The 27,378-nt window shown below is 46.2% G+C and overlaps 1 protein-coding gene across 7 annotated transcripts in view; it reads right to left on the bottom strand.

Moving 5' to 3' along the window:
- Positions 1–27,378, bottom strand: part of St6gal1 (ST6 beta-galactoside alpha-2,6-sialyltransferase 1) — a 127,973-nt gene that overhangs the window by 36,433 nt on the left and 64,162 nt on the right. For 4 of the 7 annotated variants that reach the window (XM_036203959.1, XM_036203960.1, XM_036203958.1 and 1 more), the window contains 2 exons: positions 7,111–7,246; positions 3,114–3,755 (listed from right to left, as the gene is read on the bottom strand). In XM_036203959.1, the coding sequence (XP_036059852.1) occupies positions 3,114–3,708 (595 nt within the window). In that variant the 5' untranslated portion in view covers positions 3,709–3,755; positions 7,111–7,246. Of the gene's footprint in view, positions 1–3,113; positions 3,756–7,110; positions 7,247–11,935; positions 11,990–15,714; positions 16,205–27,378 lie in introns of those variants that run through there. The other 3 variants (XM_036203961.1, XM_036203963.1, XM_036203964.1) reach the window with 3 other exon arrangements.

The raw sequence follows: 27,378 nt of genomic DNA, 5'->3' as shown, positions 1-27,378 counted from the left end.
ACATGGCAGCTCACAACTATGTGTACAAGTCCAGTTCCAGGGATCTGGTGCCCTCTTCCAGCCTCCACGGGCACTAATCGCACACATAGTACATAGACATACTTGTGGACAAAACACCCGTACACAAAAATAAAATGTAAAAACAAGATAAAAGCAGGTATGCCAAGCACACAGTGAGTACACAACATATCATTCTTATTGGTGATAGTATGTTAAAATATGCTATTATTTGAAATAAAATTCTCAACTTATCTACATAGCTTATATATGTAAATACACTATCAAAAGTAATAATTTTTAAAGGTCCCAATGATTATGGAGCCACGATAGTCTGGTCTGTGGGACTACCAGAGGCAAAAGACAGTGAGGAATCGTCTCTAGCAAACAATCTCGTCATGGATGGAAGAGCACCACCACAGCAGCAGGTCTCAACCTTCCTAATGCTGCAACCCTTTACTACAGTTCCTCATGCTGTGGTGACCCCCCAACCATGAAATTATTCCGTTGCTACTTCACAACTGTAATTCTGCTACTATTATGAATTATAATGTAAATATCTGCTACGCAGGATGTCTAGTACGGGGACCCTGCCCAGGGTCACAACCCACAGGTTAAGAACCACTGCACCAAAGTTCTACACAAGTGGGCTTTCTAACCCAATTCCTGGGGCTATTTCTCCATTGGAGGAAAGTAGCAGCCTCTCAGATTATCTGAACTACATTGTTAGAAGTAGCATGTAGGAAGCCGTCATTAGGCTCAATAGTCAGGACGTGCCCAATAGCTTCAATGTTGCAACAACCCTCGAGCCTTAGTATTTCAGGCTGCTATTCGTGGTGCTGATGAGTTTGTGAATAAACTCAAGCTTTTTTTAAACTGCATTAAAATGAAGCTGTGGCTCCAGTTTACAAAGAGGCTTGGCCTCCTCTTTCACCCTGAACACAATTTTAGCCAGACAATAACTTGACAGAAAGAACTTGGATCATCTAACATGAACCATCCTAAATGCCATTATTCTATAGCAAATGCAGAGAGAAAAAAAAAAAAAAAAGAAAATTAATTCTATTACACACGACAGAAATCAATCACATTTAGTTTTCTAGAAAGAAATTCAAAGAAACCAAAAGGGTAAAAGCAAAAGTTGGGGTGAGGCTGGCCAGTTGGGGGGCCTCATTAGGATCACTATGGACTTGGGGAGACAGAAAGTGTGTTTTCACCTTCTGTTCTAGAGAATCCAGTTTGGGTCTGCATTCCCCCTTTGAATGTGTCTGCCTGGTTCCAGGCCCTTCTCCCTGGCAGTCACCAGAAGGAAATTAAAAGGAGCATATGACCTCACCTTCTCCAGGACCCCAGCCTGATGGCAAAGCTTTCCCTATAGCCAGAGTTCTCTCAAAATAACAGAAATAAACGGCTTTGCACAAATTAGTTGGCCCCCAGTTGCAGGTCTGCCAATATGAAAACAGACTTTGGCTCTTTATTAACTGCTAGGGGTTTCATGAATAGCAAACCAGTATGTTTTGACCTGGGGTCTCTTTCAATTACAGAGTGCTCTGAGAATCAGGCGCATGATTAGAAAAAGGCAGATAGGCTTGCAAACACCTAACCCCCAGGCAGCTTTGCAGGCAACTTTAAGGATTCATTTAACACCTGGTGTTAGCCTGTGTTCTCCCCTCCCCCGCAAAATTTAAGAGTTCCAGCTGGAAGGCCTGCAAAGGCTCATCAGCTAAAGGCACTTACTGCCCACGGCTGGTAACTGAGTGTGATCTGCAGAATACACATAAAGGTGTCAGGAGAGAACTAACTCCACAAAGTTGTCTTCTGATCTCCATACCCAGTACATGTATGTACATATGTGTACACACACACACACACACACACACACACACACACACACGTTACTGCTGAGTTTATGTGTGTGTGTGTGTGTGTGTGTGTGTGTGTGTGTGTGTGTGTATACATATATGGTTTTCCTTTCTAAGAGAAATCTGAAAATTAGCCGGGTGAAACTTAAATGACTTTGCCATGTATCAGAATTGCAGCTAAGGAGACAGCTCGGGGGTGAAACGCAAGCATGAGGATGTGAGGACCAACTCTCAGTACCCACCTGAAGGCAGACACAGAGATGGGGGAATCCCTGGTAGCTCCTAGGCCAGCTAGCCTGGGCTACTCAGCAATGGCAAAGCACAGAAAGACCCTGTCTGAAACAGGGTGGAAGGTGATGACCAAAGCCTGAGGCTGACTCTGTGGTATGTGGCTGCCCACGCTGCACAGGATTTTAAACTTAGATACCAAAAACAAAGTCCAGTTCTCTGCTTCAAGTATTTTGAAGGTCACTGTAGGGATTTTGCTTTTGAGCAGCTCTATTAATTCTGTTGTTTGTTTGGTTGGTTGGTTGGTTTTTAATGGAATACTCCATAGAACACCAGTATTCGAAAGAGATAGAAAAGTAGACCTTCAAGTGATGTCATGGAAGAGAGGGTAGAAAGACTGTAAGAGCCAGAGGCCAGGGAGGACTGGAGCCAAACAGTGTCTTCGAGAAATGACAGAATCATTACACTCACAGTGGCTGTGGTTGCCTACCTCAACAACCTCAAATCAGCAGGGGGGAGGGGTATGGACCCTGGAGATCCCACCCCTAAGTGGGGGAGGAGTAACAGGTGATGGCTTTGGGGTGAAGGACTATTTTCTTTAGAGGTGTGGGACCTGGTAGGTGGATCACACTACAGTGGAAGGTTACATCCATGTGCACGCGGGCAGCATTCATTTGACTCAGTAGGTCATTAAAATAAGGGGGAAAAGGGACATGGAGATGGGAAGGGGATGTGGTGGGGAATCTAAGAGGAGTGAGGAGGAAGAAGTGGATGGAATGCAGTTAAAATAAATATACTCAAAGAATCAATTCTTAAAATTATATTAAAAGAAAAAAATGCTTAAGCCTTGGTCCCTGTCTTTTTAGACATCTTTGGGGATATTTTTCACTCCAAGCTGAAAACACTGCCTTGGGACAACTCTCTTGGGTCCTCTAAGCTATGTATGCATGGGTTCTTGTTCTAGGGCCTTGAAATTCCCCAACCAGTCCCAGAATATCAGCTGCCCAGAGAGCGCTTTTGACATACCAATCTCTCTGCCCAGCTGGGAGGATTTCAGAGCTCCTGCCGAGGAGACAACAGCACACCTGTGCCATGGCCCAGCCTTGGTCCTAAAGTTCTCCTTGGGCAGGTAACCTTTCCATTCAGTAGTGTTGAAGGGAAAATCTGTGGCCTCTATCATGGATACGTTCACATGGTCTCGAAGGTGGCAGCGCAGGGCCTCTGCGCTGAACTTGACTCCTGGCCCTGCCCCCTTGTAGGACACTTTATACTTGTTCATGTTCAGATAATTCTTCAGGATCTTTTGCAGCCTGGGGTTGAGGTTTTTGGATGAGGAGTCCTTGTCCCACACCTGGTAGGAGGGCTGTGGTTTGACCTTGGCTGTGACCCTGAGATGACTGAGGATTTGACTGTCCTGCTTAGGGTCTTGTTGGCTGCTTGCAGACCTAGACTGTAAACCAGACCCCATGGCCAGCTTCTGCAGGCTCTTCGGCACCTGAAATTCCTTGGCTCGCAATTGAAGAGCCTCATAGCCCCCTTTCTTCCACACACAGATGACTGCTAACAGGAGAAAGGCCAGGATGAAGTAGCTGAATTTTTTCTTCAAGTTGGTGTGAATCATAATGACAGGTATGGGCAGGAGGCCACTGTTGTGAGCAGGAACCAAGCCTAAGAAAAGTAGAACAGGGGAAGAACGATGATGGAGAGGATATCCAAAGCGGCATGCAGTGGGGTGCTGGGCCAAGGAGTCTAACGTAAATGGACTTGAAGTCCAGCCCCGACTGCCTCCCACCAATGATGCAGCCTTGAGCAAGCCAGGAGGGGGTGGGGGAAGGGGAGAGCCTTGGTTCGGACTCTGACTGTAGACAGCATTTCTCTGAACTCCTCACTGTGCCCTGAACATTTATGCATCTTCCTCTGACTTAGTCTGCACACCGTGACTCTTGACCTTTGCTGCTCTACCCTAGCTCACTCAAAAAGTTTAGACCAGAGCCTCTCATATCATTGCACTCCTACAACCCATGCGGTCTGTGAAAGCAAGACACCTTTGCTTGAAAGCAGCAAACAAAAAGGGAGCGGACTGACTCGTCTATACACAAGATCCAGATTCTCTGAAGCCTGACATCTGTTAAAAGAGCCAGAGAATCCCGCATGCACTTGGAATACAGTTCTGGAAGGCCTATGATCTGGGACTTCTAGACAAGAGTTAGTTAGCCTCACAGTCCAATATTCGGTGTCCCTGAGTAGCTACATCATTTTGTGACAGAGAATAGGAATCTTGTATGACAGCAAAGAGAGTCCCTTCCCATCTGGGTAAAGGGCTCCTTTGTTTTCTCAAAATCCTCTGTGTAACTAAATGGAAGATGGGAGCCCTTTGAACTCAAACAAGGTCTGTGTCCTTTGGAAAACACTAAATTCTTTCTTCAGAGTTTACTCACTGTGATGAGTCAAAGTGATTGCCCCTGGCGCTTTGTCTACACTGAAAGTCTGAAGTCCTTTCCCACCAAGCTTGTTTATAAGGCTGTTTGAGACGAAGCAGTAGAAATACTAGACAGGAAAGTCAGGAAGCCTGGGTTCTTGATTCCATTCTTAGTGACCTTGACCAAGTCAATGTCTGCCCCTGAGTAGTCATCTCTGCTCGCTTCACCTGTGGTGTTTGGGGAGCATTAAATAAAAGGATGTGTTGACCAGCTGGAACTACATAAAAGCAAGGGCTGGAGAGGTACTCTGAGAAGGGAGAGCAGCCTTTTGACAAGAGGGTCGTGTGGGGAACGATACCAGTGAGTGAAAGGTGGAATGGAGGGTATTTTAGAAATAATAATGTACTCAGAGGGATAAGAATTCAGATGCGCTGGGCACATTTAATACCAGCACTCGGGAGGCAGAGGCAAGCAGATCTCTGTGAGTTCAAGGCCAGTCTGGTCTACAGAGCAAGTTCTAGGACATCCAGGGCTACCTAGAAAAATCTTGTCTTGGACAAACAAAGAAAAAGGAAAAGAAACCCTATTACTTGAGCACTTTACCTCAATGTCTCACCAGACAGACACTACAAAGTAAATGTTTACAACTCTGTGTGAGAAAGAAGACATTAAGGCTTTAGCAGTCTGCTCCAATGTCACCAGCTCACTGCATTGCTAGAACCAGGATTCCAGTTCCAATTAGTCTGTAGCTACCGGTCAACAGCAGCGGTTCTCAACCTGTGGGACGGAACCCCTTCGGGAGTCGCATATCAGCTATCCTGAGTATCAGATATTTACATTACAATTCACAATAGTAGCAAATTTGCAGTTATGAAATACCAACAAAAAATAGTATGGTTTGAGGTCACAACAATAGGAGGAGCTGTATTAAAGGGTCACAGTATTAGGAAGGTTGAGAACCGCTGATCAGAACTCAGAAACTAGAGTGCCCAGAAATGAAACTCTCAGAGCAAAGCACCCTCCAGCGGGCATCACTGATGGGCTCCCCTTACTAGGGTTCTTTCACGTGAACTAAGTGTTATAACATCCTCCCATGAGATCTGTGTAGGTTGGGGAAATACATGCAATCCTGACTCCTGTGAGTGACGGGGAAATGGTGAGTTGGAATGTGACTTACAGTTCTAAGGGAACAGCCATGGCAGCAAGGGCCCCACTTCACTGTTACCAGAGCAGAGGCTCAGGGGAGGCTGCCACCGCCTCTCCCGGGATGCTTAGGAAAACGGAATTTCTACAGATGATCCCAATGACAGTCTGAGAGCCCTCAGCTGGCCTGGGCCTTCAGGGCCTTAGCACACTCATCTGGTGCTTGTGTGGCCCCTTCATGCTATCTTTACCTGAGGCAAGCAAGGGTTTCTAGTCATGGTCACTCAGAGCTGAAGGTCCCGTTCTCACTTGCCTTGCTGTTTGTTTCGCTCTTTTCTTGGGGACCCGCCACCCAGCTCCCAAATAAATCACACTCGGAAGCTTATTCTTAATTATCAATGCCCAGCCTTAGCTTGGCTTAGTTTCTTGCCAGCTTTCCTTTACTTATTCCATCTACCTTTTGCCTCTGGGCTTTTCCTGTTCTCTAACTTCTGTAAATCTTATTCTTACTCTGTGACTCACTGTGTAGCTGGGTGGCTGGCCCCTGGAGTCCTTCTCCTTCTCTGGCTCCTAGCTCTCCTCCTCCCAGATTTTTACCTCTATATATTCTCTCTGCCTGCCAGCCCTGCCTAGCCTTTCTCCTGCCTTGTTATTGGCCAGTTCTTTAGTTAGACCATCAGGTGTTTTACACAGACACAGTCACACAGCTTCACAGAGTTAGACAAATGCAACACGAACAAGTATCACACCTTAAAATAATATTCTACTACAATTATATGTTTTAATTGTTTTCTATCACCAGACTTAGTGTGTAAATGTCTAGGCTTTGCAGCTGATGAGTTCTCTGCCCTTGACTTTTACCACAACCCCTTCTTGTTAGCAAGCCATGTTTACAAAGCTTGGATTTTGAGCCTAGCCCTTATCAGAGGAGAATGCTTCCTGGTATCATGTCTGAACAACTGGCCCCAGAACCAAACCTGGAACAGAGTGATGCTCAGCATGGGATTAGTAAGCAGACAAAGCTGAATCAAATGAATCCTTATTCCTGGAGAAGACGTCTTGAAAAAGAGTACTGCCGTCATGTACATTACCACCTACGGAGACCAAACCAACACTAAGAAAACCTCTGTAAGTAAGCAGTCTGCTCTATCTACTCCTTGAAGCATGTTTAATGTCAATTGGAATCCTTGGCATGTAAACGCTCTCATAAAAGGCTGGCAGTTATAGAACAGTTCAAATATTTTGTCTGTAGTTTACAGAGTTGAACAAACCTACTGTCCCCACCTCCTTGGCCCTCACTGAACAAGTGTTTAGAAGGCTAAGAAAGGAAGAAACTGAGAAAAGCAGCAAAGCTGTGGTGAGACAAGGAAGACCTGAGCCGCTGCCAGCACAGTCAAGCCCATGCTTTTTTACTCAGGAATGGCACCCTCCACTTTCTCAAACTTCTAGGCATTTCTTACCTGCTTCTGGCTAATCCCTCTGGGGCTGCAGGCCCTCCAGGTCCTCAGGAACCAGCACTATTCTCCATGGGAAGGAGGTTTACTTGATTAGGTCTGGTGGCCAGGGCTCATTTTTCTCAGGATGATCAAAAACCATCTTAAATACAAATAAAAAAAGGGGAGGGGCGGTTAGAGTGATGTTTCTGGCAGAGTGGTGTTAAACATTAACAGGACGTTTGGGTGCTTTTGTAGCTGTGGGCTATGGCATATCCCAGGAAGCCCAGAGCATGCCGGAAAGCGTAAAGATGAATTACAAATGCAACACTAAAGATATGTGGACAGTGTAGCGAGTAGGAATGTTTTAGAAAGATTGAAGTGGGCACTACAAAACCATCTGGGAGAAGTGTGTGATTAATCTCTCCTTAAAAATAAACAGCAAAAAGGTTCACCACCCCCAAAACACTCCAGATAGGTTTTTAAAAATTCTTTATTTGTACAGAATATTTAATGATATGGGGAAATTCATTTCATGTATTTTTAACATGGTTACCGAACTATAAATACAATCCAAATTCAGAAATAATACTTTAAAAAGAAAAAGCACTAGGAAAAATTGGTGCCTAGGGTTGTGGAATAAGGGACATTTCCATCTTTGAAGTTTTATGTACGTTCAACAATATCTAAAATAGACATGAATTACTCTTTAAGATAAAAAAATAACCAAGAAATATAGCTCAAGGGGGGAGGGATTTAGCTCAGTGGTAGAGTATCTGTAAGGTAAACATATAGCCCTGGGCTTGATCTCTAGTGTATCAAAAGAAAAGCCAAGCTTTATATGTTTAGCATAACATGTATAACATCTTTAAAGCTAAAAACAGAACTCACTCTATATTTATTGATTCTTTCCAGTTTTGATGTTATATTCAAAAAGTAGCAACAGGAAAGCTAAATGAATTTAATTGCAAGAAAATTTAAAAATAAAAATAAAGGACTGATAGAGTAAAAAGCCTCCCAAAAGAAAGAGGCAAGCAACATGAACAGATAAATCATAGATAAAACCAACAGTTGAGAAGCATTATGATATTTAAGGTTGATCTTCAGAGACCTGGGAGGAACATCAAAGTCACAGTTTACAGACCAGACAGCACTTGGTGGTACTGGAAACAGTCTGAGGCATTGCTAGGCAGATCACAATAGCTGTCAGAGCACTGAAGGAGAAGGGCACAGCTTAACCCTTCTCGAAAGTACGCAAGCACTAAGACCCTGTGACTATTGATCAAGCTGCCATAAATCTAGGGCTGAGGAAACAAAAAGGAGGAATATAGGCATTTCAGTCTCCTGAAGGGTAAAATGAGTTCCTACCTCCTACAGTAGAGGGAATTAAAAGAGGATTAATGAGGAAAGAATGTGAACTCTCTAAAGCAATATGTGTATAAAAAGAAAAGGGTTTTAATCTCAAACCTATTTATAACAGTTTTTAAACCCATTTATATCTAAACACCCCTTCAAGTTACATCCCCATGAATATAAATACATGTGAACTTCTGTAGCTATAGAGAAGAAAACACTTAAAATATTTTAGTGGAAACATATTATCCTTACACCCATGATTGCAGTTACAAATCAAGCATGTTCAAGGGTCAGGCCTGGAAAGTTGCTGAGAAGCTGGCATTCTTTCTGATTCTGATTCTGTTTGCTGGCTAACTAATTGGGGGCAATATTGAAAGTACACTTCATCTGTATTCATCTTCCACTGACTGCACAATACTAAGCTGGCCTCAAAGCCCATTTCTGGAGACCCAGCACTGTAAAGCAGAAAGAAAGCTTGTGAGCATAACCTTTGACTACTGAGTCTCCTAACACTGCGTTAGCTTTCCTGTAAAATGGAAACAGGAAGAGATCCTATCAGAGAGGACTAGCCGCATCCACAGGGTCCACCCGCTACCCTGACAGCCAGCCTTGTCAGCAAAATGGAGAAGCTGCTCCATCAGAGACCACGGGCTCTGGCTGAAAGACGACGTTGCTATCGTGAGTAGGAGCAAGACAGAAGGCAGGCTCTGGGCATGACAGAAGCACACATGGAAGATGTCATTTTATCTTTTACCAAAAAGTTCAGGGCTAGGGTTGGGGGTTTAGCTCAGTGGTAGAGCACTTGCTTAATTAAGTCCCAGGCCCTGGGTTTAGTCCTCAGCTCAGAGGGAGGGAAAAAAGTTCAAGATAACTGGATTTGGAGCAGTCTCCTGGGAGAATCAGAAAATGTCTTTGACAGCTCCCCTCTACTCATAAGTCCCTTTGTGGTGTCGGTATTTACCATTGTATGTGCATTCATATTAATGGGTTGCTGCCTCTTTTCACTACAGATATGAGAGACCTTGTCAACCTTCTTCAATGGTATTGTCAGTGAGTAACTGCAGACACTTGGTGAGTGTCGAGCACATAGTAGGAGCTCAGGAAGCATTTGCTGGATGAAGCAGGTCTTTAAATGGTTTTGCTTATTTCAGGCATTGTTGACCAAAGAGGCTCTTTCATAACCCCCTCAGAGAGCACTGACCCTTGGATGAACCTCTCGCCTGCAGATGAAGGTTTCCTGCCAATCTTAACACACAGGCTTTTGGGTCATGAGATTTTTGATTGGTAGCACCCTCACACAGAAGAAGAAGAAGCCATCTATCTACCCAAGTTCTTCCTTTGTCATATCAACTGCATTTCCTCAGAAAGTCTTGCCTCCTAAGAGGATTAAAAGTTATGCCTAACTTGATCCCAAAAGCAAACCAGTTGAGATGGTCTAGCTAGATCTACCATGCGTCAGAAGGGTCTTCCAAAGGTAGTCACTGATGAGATGGCTAGTCTGGTGATCTTCAACCAGCTGTAAATGTGAGACCAGGACCCTTGGCTCTGGAGGACAAACTAAAGACTATGGTAACAACATCGACGATTCATTTAGCATTGGATAAAAGCAAAGCACTGACCCGAGCTTACAATTCAGAGCATGTGACTTATTATTTGCCTGATCTGGGGGAAGAGTCTATGCTCTTTTTCTCACCAGTCACATGATCTTGGTTGACTCAAGCCCCAAGACTCAGCTAACTCACTTTAAAGTGAGGATGGTCACTGATCCTATATCCCAGGCTTGTTTTAAACACCAACTAAGATGAGAGCCCCACCACCACCCTACCAAGGACTGCAACCACCACAGTGATAAGTGTTAATGCACAGCACTTCACTGACTAGTCACTAGCCCCTACTCATAGAAGCCAATACTATCCCAGTGTTACAAATAGAGAAACAGACAAGAAAAGGAAGTAATTCATCTGGGGAACCCAGGAAGAGCTCTCAATGTTCCAGACACTTTTGTCCCTTAACTTTCCTTCCGAGTGGATTATCTTCCATGTGGGCCATGCCTACTTTACCTTCCAACACCAACTTCTGTCTTTCAAGCTTTTTGAATTCTCAGTTTTTGTTTGTTTTTGAGACAGGGTTTTTCTGGGTAGCCTCAGCTGTCCTGAAACTCACTCTGTAGACCAGGCTGGCCTCGAACACACAGAGATCCACCTGCCTCTGCCTCCTGAGTGCTGGATTAAAGGTATGCACCACCACCACCCGGCCCCTTATTCTCATAGAGATCAATATGACTCTATGTGCCTATTCTAGCCCTCTTCCAACTATGGGGCATTCCCCTGATGGCAGATCTGTTCCAACCACATAGAGAACTTCTTCCTTTCAGATATCTCTGTGTCCCTTCGTCTAGCCCATAACTAAGAAATGCTCAGCCATTTTTAATGAAAGAATAAGTTGCCTCTGACACAGCCCCATCCCCCTTCATCAGTTCCAACTGCTAGAATCCCCTTTCAAGCATTTGGCAGATGTTCCTTTAGTCTGTTGGTTGCTCAAGACGACGTGACAATTTCCACCTCTAGGGACATGGGGCTGTGCAAGCAGCTGTTTCTCTTGTTCAGAAAGGCTTTAACACGGAAGAAAAATCACCTCCTTGTAAAAATACACCCAGTGGCTCAAGCTCTGCTCCCTGAGCCATGTGAACTCAGAATGACAGCACATGTACCTGAAGGCTGAGAACCTCCTCCTCACAATCTTGCAGCAAACAGTCTATACAGTCCATGCCATTGACTTCTGTATCCCACTTGGTGTTGACATCTCCTCTCTAATCCAGAAAGAGATGCTCCTTTTCAGTCCGGAAAGATTTCCCTACTGGTTCACTGTCATTTTCTGTACCACTTCATCTGTCCCAACGCTCCGTGATACTCTTCACTACCTGAATGTACTCTAGTCCCCAGGCCTCACAGTTCTTCAGTCTTCTCTACTGGAGTTGAGTGTGATCTCAGTCACTCACTCTCAAGGGCTTAACTATGGTTTCATTATTTCCAAAGAAATTTATGCAATGAATTAACCTTGGTTTCAGACATCCTCTTTCCAATAGTCACTTCAGTCTTTGGAACTTATTCTAATGATTACCTCAACCCCAACAATCTTCTCTGGATGTCCCCTTCCCTCCTGTCCTCACTCCTGGCCACCTTAGAGTCTATGGTCAATCCTAGGATGGCTTCCCTACTGACTTTCATTACACATGGTTTGTCAAATTGCAATTCTGGCTAAATCAAACTCTCTATCCTATTCGACCCTGCCCATCCCCACCCCCCGAAGTCATGCAGCTGAACTGACTAGAAACACGCACAGACATATACACAAACAGACACATGCAGACACACACACACACACACACACACACACACACACAGAGAGAGAGAGATTTCATTTCACATTATTGATCACTGATGGCCAATCTATGCTTAATTGCCCCTCAGTTATAGTCTTTTCCAAATGTACTCACCTGTCACTCTTCTAGAGTTCTGCTTTTTCTCCTCCCCTCCTAGTCTCTGATGAACTTGCTCCTTGTTTGCTAGAAAGGCAGAATGTCCCAGTACAGAATTTTCTCCTCTGCAGTAATAGCCCACTTTACCTGAGTTCACCCATATTCCTCTTGTTGTTTCAAATGAACTGGCCAGGTCCAACACCTACCATGACTACTACTTATCCAGTAGATTCTATATTTAAGCCCATCCCCTGAGGACCTCTACCTACCAGTTCCACCTGTAAGCATTGCAGCTCAGATTACCATAAGCCTAGCAGTTCTGCTCTGCTCCTGTTCCTGTTCCTGAGAAAGTTTTTTTCTTTTCTGCTCTGGCTCTAAATTTGGCGAAAGAAGGTCATCATCCAAACCTCATTCAAGAGATTTATTGGGAGGGAAGAATCCAGGAGAGTGACTGTCTCCGCCAGAGTGGGAAAAGGCAGCAGCAAACTAAACAGGTACAGGGCTTATATAAGGCTTCTTAGTGGCGGAGTTTTTCCAAGGTGAAGATTTTCAGGGTGGGAATTGGTTGGATTTCAGTCCCTGGTTTGGACACACTTGGAGATAGGCTGGATTTTGTGCTTCGGGATTGGTTGGTTTCTTGCTCAGGGATTGGTTGGTTTCATGCTCAGGGATTGGCTGGTTTTCCTGCTCAGGGATTGGCTGGGTTTTGTGCTGAGTTGGTCGGGGCAGAGTGTGTTTCTTTTACTGGCCCTTTGTCTCTGGTTTTGGGGCCAATGAATTGGCGCTTGTCTCAGGGTCAGGTTATGTTAACACCCCACAAATCACTCTAACTGCCCTTACTTCAGGACTCTGCCCCCACCCCCCAATCTCTGGACATGATATCCCACTAATCTCCACCCTACAAAGCTCTACTCTGAAAAGTTCCACCTCGTTCCCAAGAAACTCTATATAAGCCCTGTCTCCTGTTCAGTTTGATGCTGTTTCTCACCCAAGCAAAGGCAGCCACCATTCTGGGTTTTTTTCCCCTCCCAATAAATCTCTCATGTGGGGTTTATTGTGCAGTGTGACTTTGTGGTTTTCCTTGCCTCCAGGATGACACGATAGCTTTCCATCTGAGCTGAACTACTTAAACTGTATACTCCTGCCTACAGAAGGAAATGGTTTCATGAAGCCCTCCCCTTTTCTTCTACATTAATAAGTGTCCCTTTCTCAAAGGTGACCCAATCTTCAGATAAACACACTATTATTCTTCTATCAAAAAAGCAAAACTAAGCTAAATACAAGTCGTCTCTCATGATTTATCAATAAGCAGGGCACCTGGACAGCATTTGCCCCCAGTACAAGATCACACAGAGCACAGAGCACCACCTATGAACACCCTTACCACAGATGTTTAATCTACATATTGCCCAGGCTTCAAATGTTACTAGGAAATGGGGGTGCGGGTGGGGGGTGGTAACTTAAAATAGTAAATAGGAAAGTTCACAGACATTTCTGCTTACTAATTCAGAAAAGAAGATTTCTATATGACCACGGAACTGATTTTTATCAGCAAATCAATAGGCATATGAAAACCAGGTATTTTAAAAGCTAGAATAATAATATGTAATTAGACCTTATTTGAACTTTAATTTAAACAAAAAAAATCTTGGAGGAGAAATGGGATTACTTGCATATGTAGTGGATGATTTTACTTTAAAATGCTTCAGACAAAACCAAACCACAGATAAAGCATACATGGAAAAAATATTTTTCAAATGTATTTGCATTAAGCTATACAGGGAAGAAGACTGGTCCGAACTCTTTTTCCTCTTGACCAAGGGTTATGATTTGGGAGTAGAAAGAGTTTAAAACTTGAAGAAAAAGGTTACAACAGGTAACGCTTTCTCTTTTGCCGAAGGAACTAACTGTAAAGTCAGATTCAACTTTCCAAAAGGTAACCCACTGTGTGGTTCTGAATAAATTCAGTGTCTGTCCCCTCTGTCTCCATTTCTCAGCCCCACTTCACCTCCTTTCCCTGGCCTAGTATCCTCTGTAGTAAAACTCTCTGAGAAATAGTCCACATGCACTGTTCCTCAATTCCCATCTTCCATTCTCACTTGAAAACCCCCCACTTCACGAACCTGCTCTTGTTAGAGGCACGGGGACCCTCATGTTGCCAACCATGCAGTCTACACTCAGCCCTTCCTTCCACTCAGCCATCAACAAGACTCTGCGCACCTGAGTGTATATCCTCCTTTTGACACACACCCTTTACGCTCCTGGGTTTTCTCCATCTTACTGGTCACACCCCCTCTGCCAGCAGTCTGTAGCTGGCTCCTCCTCATCTCCCCCATCTCTATGCACTGAAATGCCCTAGCTTGTGTGCTCACTCTCCACTAGCTGCTTGCACCTCACGGTCTGACCTCCCTCTACCCAGAAGGCATTTGCACTCAAAACCTGTTCACTACCATTCATCGGGTGAGTGCTGATGGAGAGAGGTGGGGGGGATGTGAGAATAAAGAGTACAGATGGTGATGGGGAGCCGGAAGCAACTGCAGCAGCTTCACTCTCTACCGCCTCAGCCATTACCTCCAATGGCAGGATTGCAGAGCACCATGATTCTCCAGGGAGTTAACAAAACATCCCGTCAAAATGTAGCTTCCTACCTACTATCCTAATCATTCTGATCTCAATGGTCTGTGCTGGGGATGAGCAATGTGCATTTAAGAAGCACCAGGAATGCTTTTTTGTTGTTTAGGGTCCTGCTGCCTCTGCCCCTGGCCTACACTCCCCATCCAGTTCAGATGCAGCTGGGCAGTCTATAGCCATGCTCTGAGGAGGAACAGCTAGAACAGCGCTGCTCCAAGTGAGGTATGGAGAGAAGCAACAGCCTGGGAGAGCCTTTCAAAATCCAGGAAGAAAAACAGCACAGGAATCAAGAGCAAGTCGTGTTTACAGCAATTTAACAGAACCATTTAACGCCTGACTTACGCACTAAGACTTTGAAAACTGGGGCTAAGATTTTGAATATCCTTTCTTTGGGTATTTACCATAAGCTGTGTTTTGAAAAAACGATGACATATGAGAAATGGGGTGGCTTAGTAGCACTTTATCACAAATAGAGAGAAATGCCCAACTTTGGAGAAAGTCTCAGCTGGAGCTATTGCCTCAAAACTCCCGACTGAAATCCCGGCTTTTCTACCTGTCTGTTTTGTGACCCCCAGCCAGTGAACCGCTGAAGTTCAGGGAGCCTTGGACTTCATCTGCAAGACACAAGTCTCTACCAGATATGGTAAGGATTCAATGACATGCCTTTGTCACACTATCTCACATTCCCAAGACAATGATACTTGAGCGCTTTCTGCATGCTCCTGCAATGTGGTGGGGCTCACTTCATGACTGCAGCTATGGTGGCTCCTGAGGGAATATAAGTAGCAGTTGGGAACATACTTCTGCTGTCTGGTTCTAACACCCAAGCTTCGAAAGTTGGAAACCACCATGGGTCAAGATGAAAACTCCCACTGAAGTGGAAGCAAACTTCTGCCCAAACACTTCCGACGAGTCATTATTTTGCTAACAAGGGCACATGATAAGCAACAGGAAAGTGAGTGGTAGCCGGAGACTCTGGAAAGTTAGTTTAGGAAGTGCTGAGCCGTTTGCCGTTGGAGGGGCAGCAGCCCTTGTAATGTTTACCGGAAGCCAAGCTTCCTAAGGCTAAGGGTGGGGCAGGGGTAGAGGCGGAATCCAGCTCCAGTCAAAGCCTTAAGGATAAAGGGGCTTTCTAAAAAGTTCAGGCTTCTAAAGGGTTCTCTTACCAGAGTTCTGATGTTTCTCCAGCCTGGCAGACAATGATGGAAGAGATGCTCAAGTCTTCAGAAACACCAGAGTGTATTACCACAGAGGTTGTCCGACAGCCTACTGAACAGAACTTGTAGGGAAGAGAGCACTGACCCCACAGCTATAGTCCCTGACTAAAGCCAGTTAATTGGAACAAATGAAACACTTCCTGGCCATTTGCTATTTTCTGCCTTGTAGCCTACAGGCAAATCAGCAAATCTTGGCCAGGCTAGTGTACAGGTTCTTGATGAAAAGCAGTCCTTCATGTCCCATCAGCTCTCCTTCTGTAGAACACCCACTCCCCAGGGCACGCAGTAGATGCCGTATGCCCAGAAGGCATCTCCCCCAGTCTTACCACACCAAAGACCGATCTGCATTCCGTTCCATAATCAAAGGGAATAAGCAGAGGAGGAAGGCATAGAAGGAGCCTATAAAGAGGACTGAGCAAACATCATACTGCTAAGCAACATCCACCTCTTCTTCTCCGCTCTTCCCCTGCACTACACCACACCCCTATGCTTCCGAAAAATAGAAAACTAGGTCTGTCTCCACAACAGGAAGAGGGACTGTTTCACTTCCTTCTAATCTCTACTGCCTCCACCATATATATATATATATATAAATTTTTTTCTTCTTGAGTGCTTTAGGATTTCATAACCATTTCCCATCCCTGCAGCTTTTCTCAGCTAAGCTTCCATGAGGAAACAGAATTCAAATATCCTAAAACATTCTTTGTTTATAGTATATAAGGTCATCAACAGGGATCTAGACTGTCTTAACTGTGTGATCATCCTTGAGAGAACAGAGATTGCACTCTCAAAGAGTTTCCTATGAAACTTGTTCTCTTAAAGATGGCTTCTCCCTGGTATCATTGACATTCTCCCAAGTCTTGCAAAATGAGCACCAGATTTCGGACCTGGAATTGATACCCGTCATTTCAAGTTCAGCAGTTCTCACGGTTTTCCTCACTGTTGCTTTGGTTTTATGTCTAAAAAGGCCTAGACCCTATCATCTCAGAGCACAGGAGTGGGGAGGTGGGGAGGTGCTTCTACCTTTGCAGTGGTCCAGAGTGTGGTGGAAACATATGCCCAGTGGTCACAGTGGTCACACTCAACCAATGAAGACTGAGGTGGGAAGTCCTGAAAGTGGCCAGAGACTTCAGTGCCTAATGTTCGCCATGTAGTTGGGGGAAATAAAGGAGCCAAGCAAATACATATGCAGGTGGCACTTTGGAAAGAGATAATATTTGTTGTTTGTCTGTTGTTTTATTTTTTTTAAAGAGCATTCTCATGCATTAAGTCTTTATTATTTTTTCAAGATTTATTTATTTATTTACTATGCATGCAGTATCCTGCCGGAGTGTATGCCTGTAGACCAGAAGAGGGCACCAGATCTCATTATAGATGGTTGTGAGTCACCATGTGGGTGCTGGGAATTGAACTCAGGACCTTCAGAAGAATAGCCAGTGCTCTTAACCTCTGAGCCATCTTTCCAGCCGAGATAATGTTTGTTGTTGTTGTTGCTGCTGCTGCTGCTGCTGCAGGCAAAGAGAGTGGGCAAAGTACTGGGTGTGTGGAAGGCCACTGAAAACAGGGCATCTTAACAGACTGGCAGGAGGTGCATGGAGGAGCCATGCAGTCTTCTGAGAGAAGAGGGCTCTACATGAAAGGAAGGCTTCCCAGACAGGAATAAGCCTGTCATGCTTCCAGAACAATGCAAGGCCTGGAGCAGAGAGTGCATGCAGAGAACTGGGTCCTGAGAGGCATCGGATCACATAAGAATTTTGGCTTTCTCTGGGGGACATGTTGGAGAAGTCTCAGTCCTGCCACTGTACTGAGAATCCGCTCCAGTCAGCAGTGGGCTGGAGAAGACTCAAAAGGAAGACCTCCAGAAAAGCTACTCCAACAACAGCCAAGTCTAGTGACTCACGCCTACAGCCTCAACTCTCAGGAAAGAAGCTGAGGCAGGACGATAGGAAGCTTAAGTCCAGCATGGGCAACAGTGTGAGACACTGTCTCAAAAAGCAAAACAAAGAAGTGGTGGTGGTGGTGGTGGTGGTGGTGGTGGTGGTGGAGGTGGTGGTGGTGGTGGTGGTGGTGATGGAGGTGGTGGTGATGGTGGTGGTGGTGGTGGTGGTGGTGGTGGTGGTGGTGGTGGTGGTGGAGGTGGTGGTGGTGGTGGAGGTGGTAGTGGTGATGGAGGTGGTGGTGGTGGTGGTGGTGGTGGTGGTGGTGGTAGTGGTGATGGAGGTGGTAGTGGTGATGGTGGTGGTGGTGGAGGTGGTGGTGGTGGTGGTGGTGGAGGTGGTGGTGGAGGTGGTGGTGGTGGTAGTGGTAAAGAAGAAGAGGAGGGTGGAAGGAGGAAGGAGAGAAGGAGGAGCTGCAATGGCAGCTCATAGATTGTAGGTCATAGAAGATACTTAGATTTCTTCACTGAGATCCTACTGTGTGATAGCATTTTATGTTACCAAAATTGACCTTGTCACCCTAGGAGCCAGGATATTGACAAGCATATTCTTTAGTGAAGAAATGAGGTTCAGAATTTACATCATTTTAAGACATCTTTGTTATCTAGCAGTTTCCTCCAAATTGGAACATTATCCTTCCCCCACCCAGGAGGAAGGCGGAGGCTCACGAGATGGCCTCCTCCTTAAGGCTACAGAATAAACATTTGAGCTGCCAATGGGAGCTCCTTGAGCTGCCTGGCAGCTATGTAGAGCTCTGGAGATGCAGCCTTCCTGAGTTGTCGCCCGTCCAAGCTGGGCTCTTCAGTGATGCATCTGTATGTGAGTCATCCTGCTCCTGTAAAGTAACCCCGCCCCCAAACTCCAGTGAGTAATCCCAATAAAAACTCATTGGTCCACCAAGTTGGACTTTGGTGCAAGCATCACTTAAGTCTGTCATGGACTCTCTTTCTGGCGTGAATAGCTCCATGTGTATTATATCTCTCCAGAAAAGGTCTCTTTTTCTCTCTCTAGCTGGGCAGTGGTGGAGCACACTTTTAATCCCAGGACTCAGGAGGTGGAGGCAGATGGATCTCTGTGAGTCCAAGGCCAAGCTCGTCTACAGAGGGAGTAGTCCAAATGGAGTAAGCCATATTATCCTAACACACAAATTGGCTGTTAGGATAATAAATAACATTCACTGGGCTACCAAGTCATGGCTGCTGCTGGTTACCACCTTGTCCTGATTTCTGTCTCCTTAATCATTTTATTAGTTATTGTCAAATGTTTTGCAAAATAAAGGCGGTCACTTCTAGGTCAAGGCAATTCATGGACTGTCTGTTGTACAGTCCATGTTGTCTAGTTCTGTTGTAGCAACTAACAACGAGAGCTACCCAGTAAAGACAGCCTGGAGGTTTATTTCTACCAACCTAAGAACATGATCTGACTGTTCAAATGCAGATCCTTCATCCGGCCTCTGCTTCCCAGGGGTTCCAGTAGAACCACACACTAACCAGAGCTCCATTTAGTCAGCGTCAGTAGCTTCTAAACCATTTCACACCTTTTGTATTTTGTTTCAGCCTGACAGAATCCCTAGATTTCAACAGCTCTTAACCAGGAACCTCAGCTCTTGCATGCTGTTAAATAAGCAGACATTTCTCCCCATAAGAGGTCTGCCAAGGAGACAGTCATTGTTAACACAAAATGCTAATAAAAGTGCAGTGTGACACATAGAAACCCAACTTCCTTGCCATGCATATTTATTGTGGAACACAGGCTTTTCCCATCATGCTTTTTGAAATACTGAACATTTTTAGTGGTTCCCAGGAGACCTTGTGCAAGGAAGGACTAGTGGTTTTCATAGCTTACTTTAACTTTATCATAACTTTCTTATCTAGGACCATAGCACCTAGAATGTGCACCCAGTCTTGCCTTGGACAGCTCCAGCAGTGGACATAATCACACCTCCAAGAGAGCAGGTCTCCCCAGATGGCTAAATGGTAAGCAGGTACTTAAATGCTCCCAACTGCCCCTCATTTGGCAGGGGTAACTCATTCTAAGTTTATCCAGAAGAATCAGACTGAGTGCTTAGAAATCAGAGCATCAGTGTAAAACCGGGATTTCAGTGATTGCCAGATCAGACACGAGCCTCCCTCCCCAGCTGAGCCCTCATCCGGCAAATGCATCTGTCTCACAAAGAGGCCTCGTGTGTGAGGGTGTCGGCACCAGAGCTATGCAAGGAAAGTGGGGAGTGTGGTAACGGAACTGCCAACAGGACTGATCCATGGTCTGGTTAAGGGGGGAGTGGGGTTATAGTAGATAAGAGGGAGAAAATAGCCAGAGGCATCTGGGAAAGTCCAGAGCAGAGAGAAGCAGAGTGAACCTGGCCAGTGGACTGGACATGGCCAGAGCTCTCTGCAAGACAGAGAGAGAAGAGCAGAGAAGAGAGGGAGCTTGGTGAGAAGAGCAGGAGCCAAGATCAGTGAGAAGGGCCAGCTTATGAGAAGAATGATAGCTGCGGGAAGGGAAGCCCATGAGCTGGGGGAGCTGAGGCTGAAGGAGGAGGTGAGAGGTGCTAGAGTGCTGGAATAGACTTTGAAATGAGCAACAAGTACTTGTGAGTAGGGACTGAGAGAGTTTGGAGGCTACCATGGACCTTGATATGTTGACAGGAGCCACAGGTATGTGTTCATTTGAGAACCACAGTGTCCCTTTAGCCAGAGGTAAGGGAACTGACTCCTTTCGGCAAATGGGGAACAGCTTCCCTAGTTCCTGAGAAATTATTTAATTTCTGCCAGAAATCCTCCTATGGTTCAGGCTGAGCTGGGTCTAAACTCAATTTTGGATGAGTCAGCGGGCCTGCCCTTTCCTTAGGGAAAGGATGCCCTTTGGCCCTGACAGGTCTCGCTTTGGACAGTCAGCAACATAGTTACAGCCAGCAGGGGAACGGACTGCCGGCAAGACCCATATGCTGAATTGCAAAAGAGGACCAGATGGCTGTGAAGGAAAGAAAGATAGGAAGTAAGTCAAACATTAATAGTTTTCTCAAATCCTGGACGTGCGTGATGGTATATAACAAAATTCCGGCACTAAGGCAGAAGTCAGAGGATAGGAGAGGCCAGCCAGGGCTACACAGTGAGTTCTACGCCGCCTGTCTCAAAATTAAGAGTTTTCTCTTAAGTCTGATGTCGTAAATTTCTCTGTTGGAACTGTGTCCTTTATGAGAACAGTCACCCTGTAAGTGCTGTCTTAAGCATTGTGTCGCCCCTCCACGTCTGGGGGCATGCCAAGGGCTGTTCTTGCATTCTATCGTGTCCTTGCCCATCTGTGCAAAAGGAAGTCAGGGCCAGCGTTCCCTGGCATTGTTTTAAATTATAGTTTTATGTGTATGGGTGTCTCGACTACGCGTATCTCTGAGAAGCATGTGCGTGCCTGGTGCCTGAGGCGGTCAGAAGCGGGCCTCTAGAAGAAGGCCATGGTTCCCTTGGAACTGGAGTTACAGGCTGTTTTGAGCTGTGGATGCTAGAAATGGACCCAGAGCCCTCTGGAAGAGCAGTCCATGGTCTTAACCTGGAAGCCATCCCTCCAGTAGACATTTGCTAAATGGCACAATCACTGAATACAGCTAACCACACCTTAAGGTTACCAGGGTAAGAAGTGCTTTGCGCTCTCATCTTAGTAAACTAATGTCTTCCATAGGACCAGGCCAAGCCCACACAGGGCACCATGTATAGAGAGAGGGCAAGGGAATCTGAGGAGCAAGGCTTGCTCAAGTCTGCTAACAGCATCTGGGCAGCACTGTTAACAACATTCTGGTGCCCAGCATTGTTCTCAATGGGTTCTGACTGAACCAATCCGAACCATAGGCAGTAGTTAAAGCATGTTATAGCTTACAGTAGGGTGGCCTTCACAGAATGGGATGAGGCCACACCTTCCTGGGAAGGACGCAAGCAAGAGCAATACCAGACCAGCCCCAGGAGGGACCCAGCTGGTGGCCCAGGCACATAATTACTACAGACTCTTCCCAGGGCTTTTCTGCCAGATAGGAAGTGGCAGGTCCATAGCGTCAGGCCAGGTCTCTGGATTCATGTCATCAATTCTGGACACCCAGACACAATGGGGGGGGGTGCTTCAAAATCTACACAGCACAGAGCACTCTGTCCTCACAACAGGGCTGTGAAGTTGGTCTTTCCACAGGTCAAGAAGCTGAATCCAAGGTCCTCAATGGACTTCTGCTGGTAAACGGCAGAACCGGCACTTGAACCCAAGACCTACTGAACTCTAAGATGCTCTGTGTTTATTCTCATGTTTAACTATTTGATAAACTGTCATTTTCATGTGACTTTCAGTTAATTTCTTCCAAATTCATTAAATAACTTAATTTTTGTAAAGTTGTTTTCTTTAATTTAGCTTTTTATATTTATTCTTTTTAACGATTTGGGAAGTTAGTATAGAAACAAATGGGTTCCACATCACATTTTCTTCATGGTCCCCTTTCTCTCCCTATATAGCCCCCCACGCCTCCCATGACACATATCCCATTCCCTTCTGTTTCACCCCACTTAGACCTCTTCCTCTCCTGGCTCCCTTCCTACACACACACACATACACACACATACACACATACCTAGAATCTGTATATAAGAGAAAAATGAACTCTGTCTGATTGGCCTGTTTCTTTTAACATAGTGACCAGTGGCCTTCAGTTTCATTTTGCTGTGCTGTACTGTCACAATTCTTTACAGCCGAATAAAAAAATCCACGGTATCTAGGTATTTCATTTTCTTTTTTCACTCATCCACTGATGGACATTCAGGCCGGTTGCATGTCTTGGCTACGAAGAATATTGCAGAACTCCCTACAGATGTTCAAGTACCTGGCTTTCCATCCACTGGATCTACACCCAGGTGTGGTGCAGCTGAGTCACACAGTAGTTCTATTTGTGATCTTTTCAGGAACCTCCATACTCACATCTCTAGTGGCTGCACCATGCACATTCCCACCAGCAGTGAAGAAGGGTTCCTTTTCCCACATCCTTTGTCAGCATCTGTTGACTGTTTCCTTGATGACAGCCATTATTAGTCATTCATTCTTATTTCTTCTTTTAAGAACTATCTATTCAATTCATTAGTCCATTCATTTCTTGATTCAGCAGAGAGGACGCTTAATATTTTTACTTTATTGTAGAAGTTCAGTCTCTAAACCATCCAAAGTCTCTCTAAAATATACAGTCTATAAAACTCCAAAGTCTCTTAACTGTGGGCTTCTGTAAAATCAAAACTAAATTAAATAACTTTACTCCAAGAAAGAAGAACCAGGGCACAGTCACAATCTGAACAAAGCAAAACCAAACTGACAGGGTAAATAACTCAGTGTCCAACGTATGAGACTCATGCACAACCTTCTCCGTTCCAAAGGGACGCAGACAGTCACGTCTTGGCCCTGCAGTCCACAGCACAAGCAGTTTGTCTCGGAGGCTCAGGCTGGCTCCACTCCACAGCTGCTGCTGTCCTGGGCAGTCATCTAATGGTTTGGGCATCTTCAGAATCCTGGGGTCTCCACTTCAACTGGGCTGAACCTTCACCAATAGCCTCTCCTGAGCTCTCTTCAAGGACTCTGACCCTGCCACACGGTGCCAAGCCTCAACTTCTCTCCCTGACACCTTCAAACCTGGGGGTTCAACTACACCAGAAATTACACCTTACCAATGGTCTTTTCTCAAGGACTTGCCACACAGTAGCAAGCCTCAGCTGCTCTCTATGACCCATTCATGCCATCAAAACTGGTACCACCTGGGTGACTCTTACGCTACCAGGTTTGGCTTTCAGCATAAGGTATAATTTAGTCACCTCTGGTGCATGGCTTCTGTGTGCTGACTCGAGGAGACACTTCCCAAATCCCACCTCAATGATGCTGGTCTCTTTTCAACAGTGGCCGATTCCTCAGCATCCACTGTCCCAACGAAGCAAAGATTTCAGTTTTACTGGTCTCCTGTTAATCACAGCTTTTCCTTCAGCCCCAGTCGACCAGAATCACAGATATTTAATCCAAGATAGATAGATAGATAGATAGATAGATAGATAGATAGACAGACAGATAGATAGGTGGGTTTTTTTGTTTTGTTTTGTTTTGTTTTTGTTTTGTTGTTGTTGTTGTTGTTGTTTCGAGACAGGGTTTCTCTGTGTAGCTTTTCACCTTTTCTGGATCTCGCTTTGTAGACCAGGCTGGCCTTGAACTCGCCTGCCTCTGCCTCCCGAGTGCATTCAACAAATATAGACATTCCTATAACCCTCTATTTATGGACTCAGTGAGGGGCAAAAGTCACGTACGTGTGCAGTTATGCCTGACTACACAGAAAGAAGACATGTCGTGCTCTGGAAGAATGTGCAGGGACTCCTTATCTGTCAGCCAGAACAGCTCACGTCAGGCTCAACAGAACAGACATCGGGTTATCAGGTAAGCCTGGCCTGGGGATTCTCTAGATTTCAAGATAACTCTCTCACAAAGGTCAACAATAAGCCTACTATTCCCACATTCTAGATATGGAGAGACTAAAGCTGAGGAATGTCGGAGGAACATTTTTAGAAGGTTTTTCATTTTTTTAAAAAGGAGATTCGGGAGAAGTATGGAATTCTCTACATTCACCCTGCTACAGAACCAGGACATTAGTCAGGCTTGCTTCTGGCTCACAGCACATGGAAACCTGGGTGCTGGCTCTTAGACTAATAAAATGAGCCCCAAAGCAGAAATTGGGAAGTCCTTGACAAGGCCCAAAGTGGAGGATTTGTGGTAACTGTCATTGGAACCATACCCCAGATACAGATGAAACTAGATTTGGATCCCTGCTTTATTATTCAATCTCTGAGGCAAATAATAGGAATATCCCAGGATTTATTTTCTCTGCTGTAAGCTGTGTACAACTGGACCCTCAGGAAACAGGCAAGAGTGCTAGGAACCTGGAGCCTGGCTCAGTTGCTGTGGGATGGGGAAGTCTTCCTTTCTGAGGTGAGATGGCATTTCTGGGAGTGTCATGAGCCAATATTTGCCTTTGGCTTAACGCAGGACTTAATCGTTCATCTCAACCAAACTAATATTTGCCCCTTTCAAGTTCTCCCATTTCAAACACTGCCCCATGGCAAAGGGAACAGGAACACAGACCCTTAGGGGAGCCAGAGCCAGAGTGGCTGACACTGAAGCCAACAGAACATTGAACTCTAGAAAAACCCCAAAACAGGACACAGATGTAAGGTGTGTTCGTTCCTGAATTAAATCACAGTCTCCATGTTCCCCCTAGAAATCACCCACCCTCTGCATCTATTTGGAAAGATGAGAAGGTTTATGATCCCTATCTCATAGCTAAGAGCGGTAATCAGGAAGTTGGCACAGGAGGTTCACTGAAGCCCCGGAACTGAAGACAAACCTGCACTGGGTCCTTCCCTAGCACTGGAGGGTCCTCCCCCAGCACTGGAGGGTCCTCCCCCAGCACTGGAGAGTCCTCCCCCAGCACTGGAGGGTCCTCCCCCAGCACTGGAGAGTCCTCCCCAGCACTGGAGGGTCCTCCCCAGCACTGGAGGGTCCTCCCCAGCACTGGAGGGTCCTCTCCCAGCACTGGAGGGTCCTCCCCAGCACTGGAGGGTCCTCCCACAGCACTGGAGGGTCTTCCCACAGCACTGGAGGGTCCTCCCACAGCACTGGAGGGTCCTCCCACAGCACTGGAGGGTCCTCCCACAGCACTGGAGGGTCCTCCCACAGCACTGGAGGGTCCTCTCACAGCACTGGAGGGTCCTCTCCCAGCACTGGAGGGTCCTCTCACAGCACTGGAGGGTCCCCAGCACTGGAGGATCCTCCCACAGCACTGGAGGGTCCTCCCACAGCACTGGAGGGTCCTCCCACAGTACTGGAGGTCCTCCCCCACCACTGGAGGGTCCTCCCCCAGCACTGGAGGGTCCTCCCACAGCACTGGAGGGTCCTCCCACAGCACTGGAGGGTCCTCCCCAGCACTGGAGGGTCCTCCCCCAGCACTGGAGAGTCCTCCCCCAGCACTGGAGGGTCCTCCCCAGCACTAGAGGGTCCTCTCCAGCACTGGAGAGTCCTTCCCCAGCACTGGAGGGTCCTCCCCCAGCACTGGAGGGTCCTCCCCCAGCACTGGAGGGTCCTCCCCAGCACTAGAGGGTCCTCTCCAGCACTGGAGAGTCCTTCCCCAGCACTGGAGGGTCCTCTCCCAGCACTGGAGGGTCCTCCCCCAGCACTGGAGGGTCCTCTCCCAGCACTGGAGGGTCCTCCCCCAGCACTGGAGGGTCCTCCCCAGCACTAGAGGGTCCTCTCCAGCACTGGAGAGTCCTTCCCCAGCACTGGAGGGTCCTCCCCCAGCACTGGAGGGTCCTTCCATAGAGCTGAGATGTGAATTCCTTCAGACGTCATTATTTCGGTTTTGGTTGTTTTGCACTGGTTTCTGTTTCTCTGCTGAGGATTTCAGTTGTTCCACTAATCTCAACACTGGAGCACAGATACAATGGCTGCCTCAACCCCAGCTGAGTCACCTCAGAGTCAATTCTTGTTAATAACTTTTTCCTTAAATACCGTTTGAATATTCCTGTCTTTGTCTTTAATAATGAGTAAACTCAGGCTGAATTATAACCTGGACATTTGAACATTGTCATTATGAGATGCTGGGCCCTGTTGAAATCCTCTGGGAAATATGGGTTCTGTTTGCTTGGGCAGGTAATGCAGCAGCTGACACTGTCCCTTCCCCTTTTGTGAGTGGCAGCTGACATTAGTTCAGACTCCAAAACCTTGGCTCCACTGTTCATGTTTGTGTGTCCCACATGCCGCTCGGAAAGCTGTTGAGGACACAATTCTATTTTCAAAACTTCCACAGTACATCTTTAGATCTGCTCCAAGCAGGTGCATCCCTAGTGTGCCCAGGACCTCTTTGACCACACGCTGAGGTTATGTGAGCAAGTTGCCTTCACCATCTCAATCTTCTCAGGATGTCCTCATCCTTGCTGGCTTCCAGTGGCTTCTTTTTCAGGTACCCATTGATAGACAATTACACGGTTGGGCTTGCCCGGCGGACCGCCTAACTATTTCCGGTGTAGAATAGCCATCTCCGGGTCAGACATCTCGCGGGACCAGGGACTCTGTGGCCTTACGTGGTTGCGTAAAGCGCGCGCGCAGCCATGTAATCTACACGCATGCATGGAGTACCCACAGGAGTCCCTGTACGCATGCGCGGCCCAACCTTTAAAAAGCCGGTGCCATCTTGCGCGAGGCTCTCAGTCTCTCTCTGTCTCCTCACGTGTGTTTCACACAGGCCTGTCACCTCTATCCTCTTTAATAAAACTCTCCCGTGGTTCTGTCGTGTTCGGGACGTGTTCCTAGCGCTGCATATATACTAACACCCATAGCTAAAATGACTGTGGTGCTGTCACAGAAGTTCAGCCTTCTGTGGCGTAATTCTTGGAGACAGGGCTGTCATGAGTTCATGTTCTGACTCCAGGACCGGTCCTATCTGTTTTTTCCAGCGTTTCTCAGGTGGCTGATTTCTGAGAAGCTATGGCAGAGAAACCAAACCTCCCAGTTTCTTCTTGTCTTTTTCATAATAGAAATGCTATGCAGGTTCCCCTGCTCAGCCAACAGACACCAGCAAAGTGTCCTTAGTTCAGCTGACTCTATCAGTTGTCTGCCTGAAGATAGCACC

The sequence above is a fragment of the Onychomys torridus genome, chromosome 12 (assembly GCF_903995425.1).
Source record: "Onychomys torridus chromosome 12, mOncTor1.1, whole genome shotgun sequence".
Classification (NCBI taxonomy): domain Eukaryota; kingdom Metazoa; phylum Chordata; class Mammalia; order Rodentia; family Cricetidae; genus Onychomys; species Onychomys torridus.
Note: the sequence above shows the minus strand (reverse complement) of the source record. Positions and strands in the feature narration are given on the sequence as shown.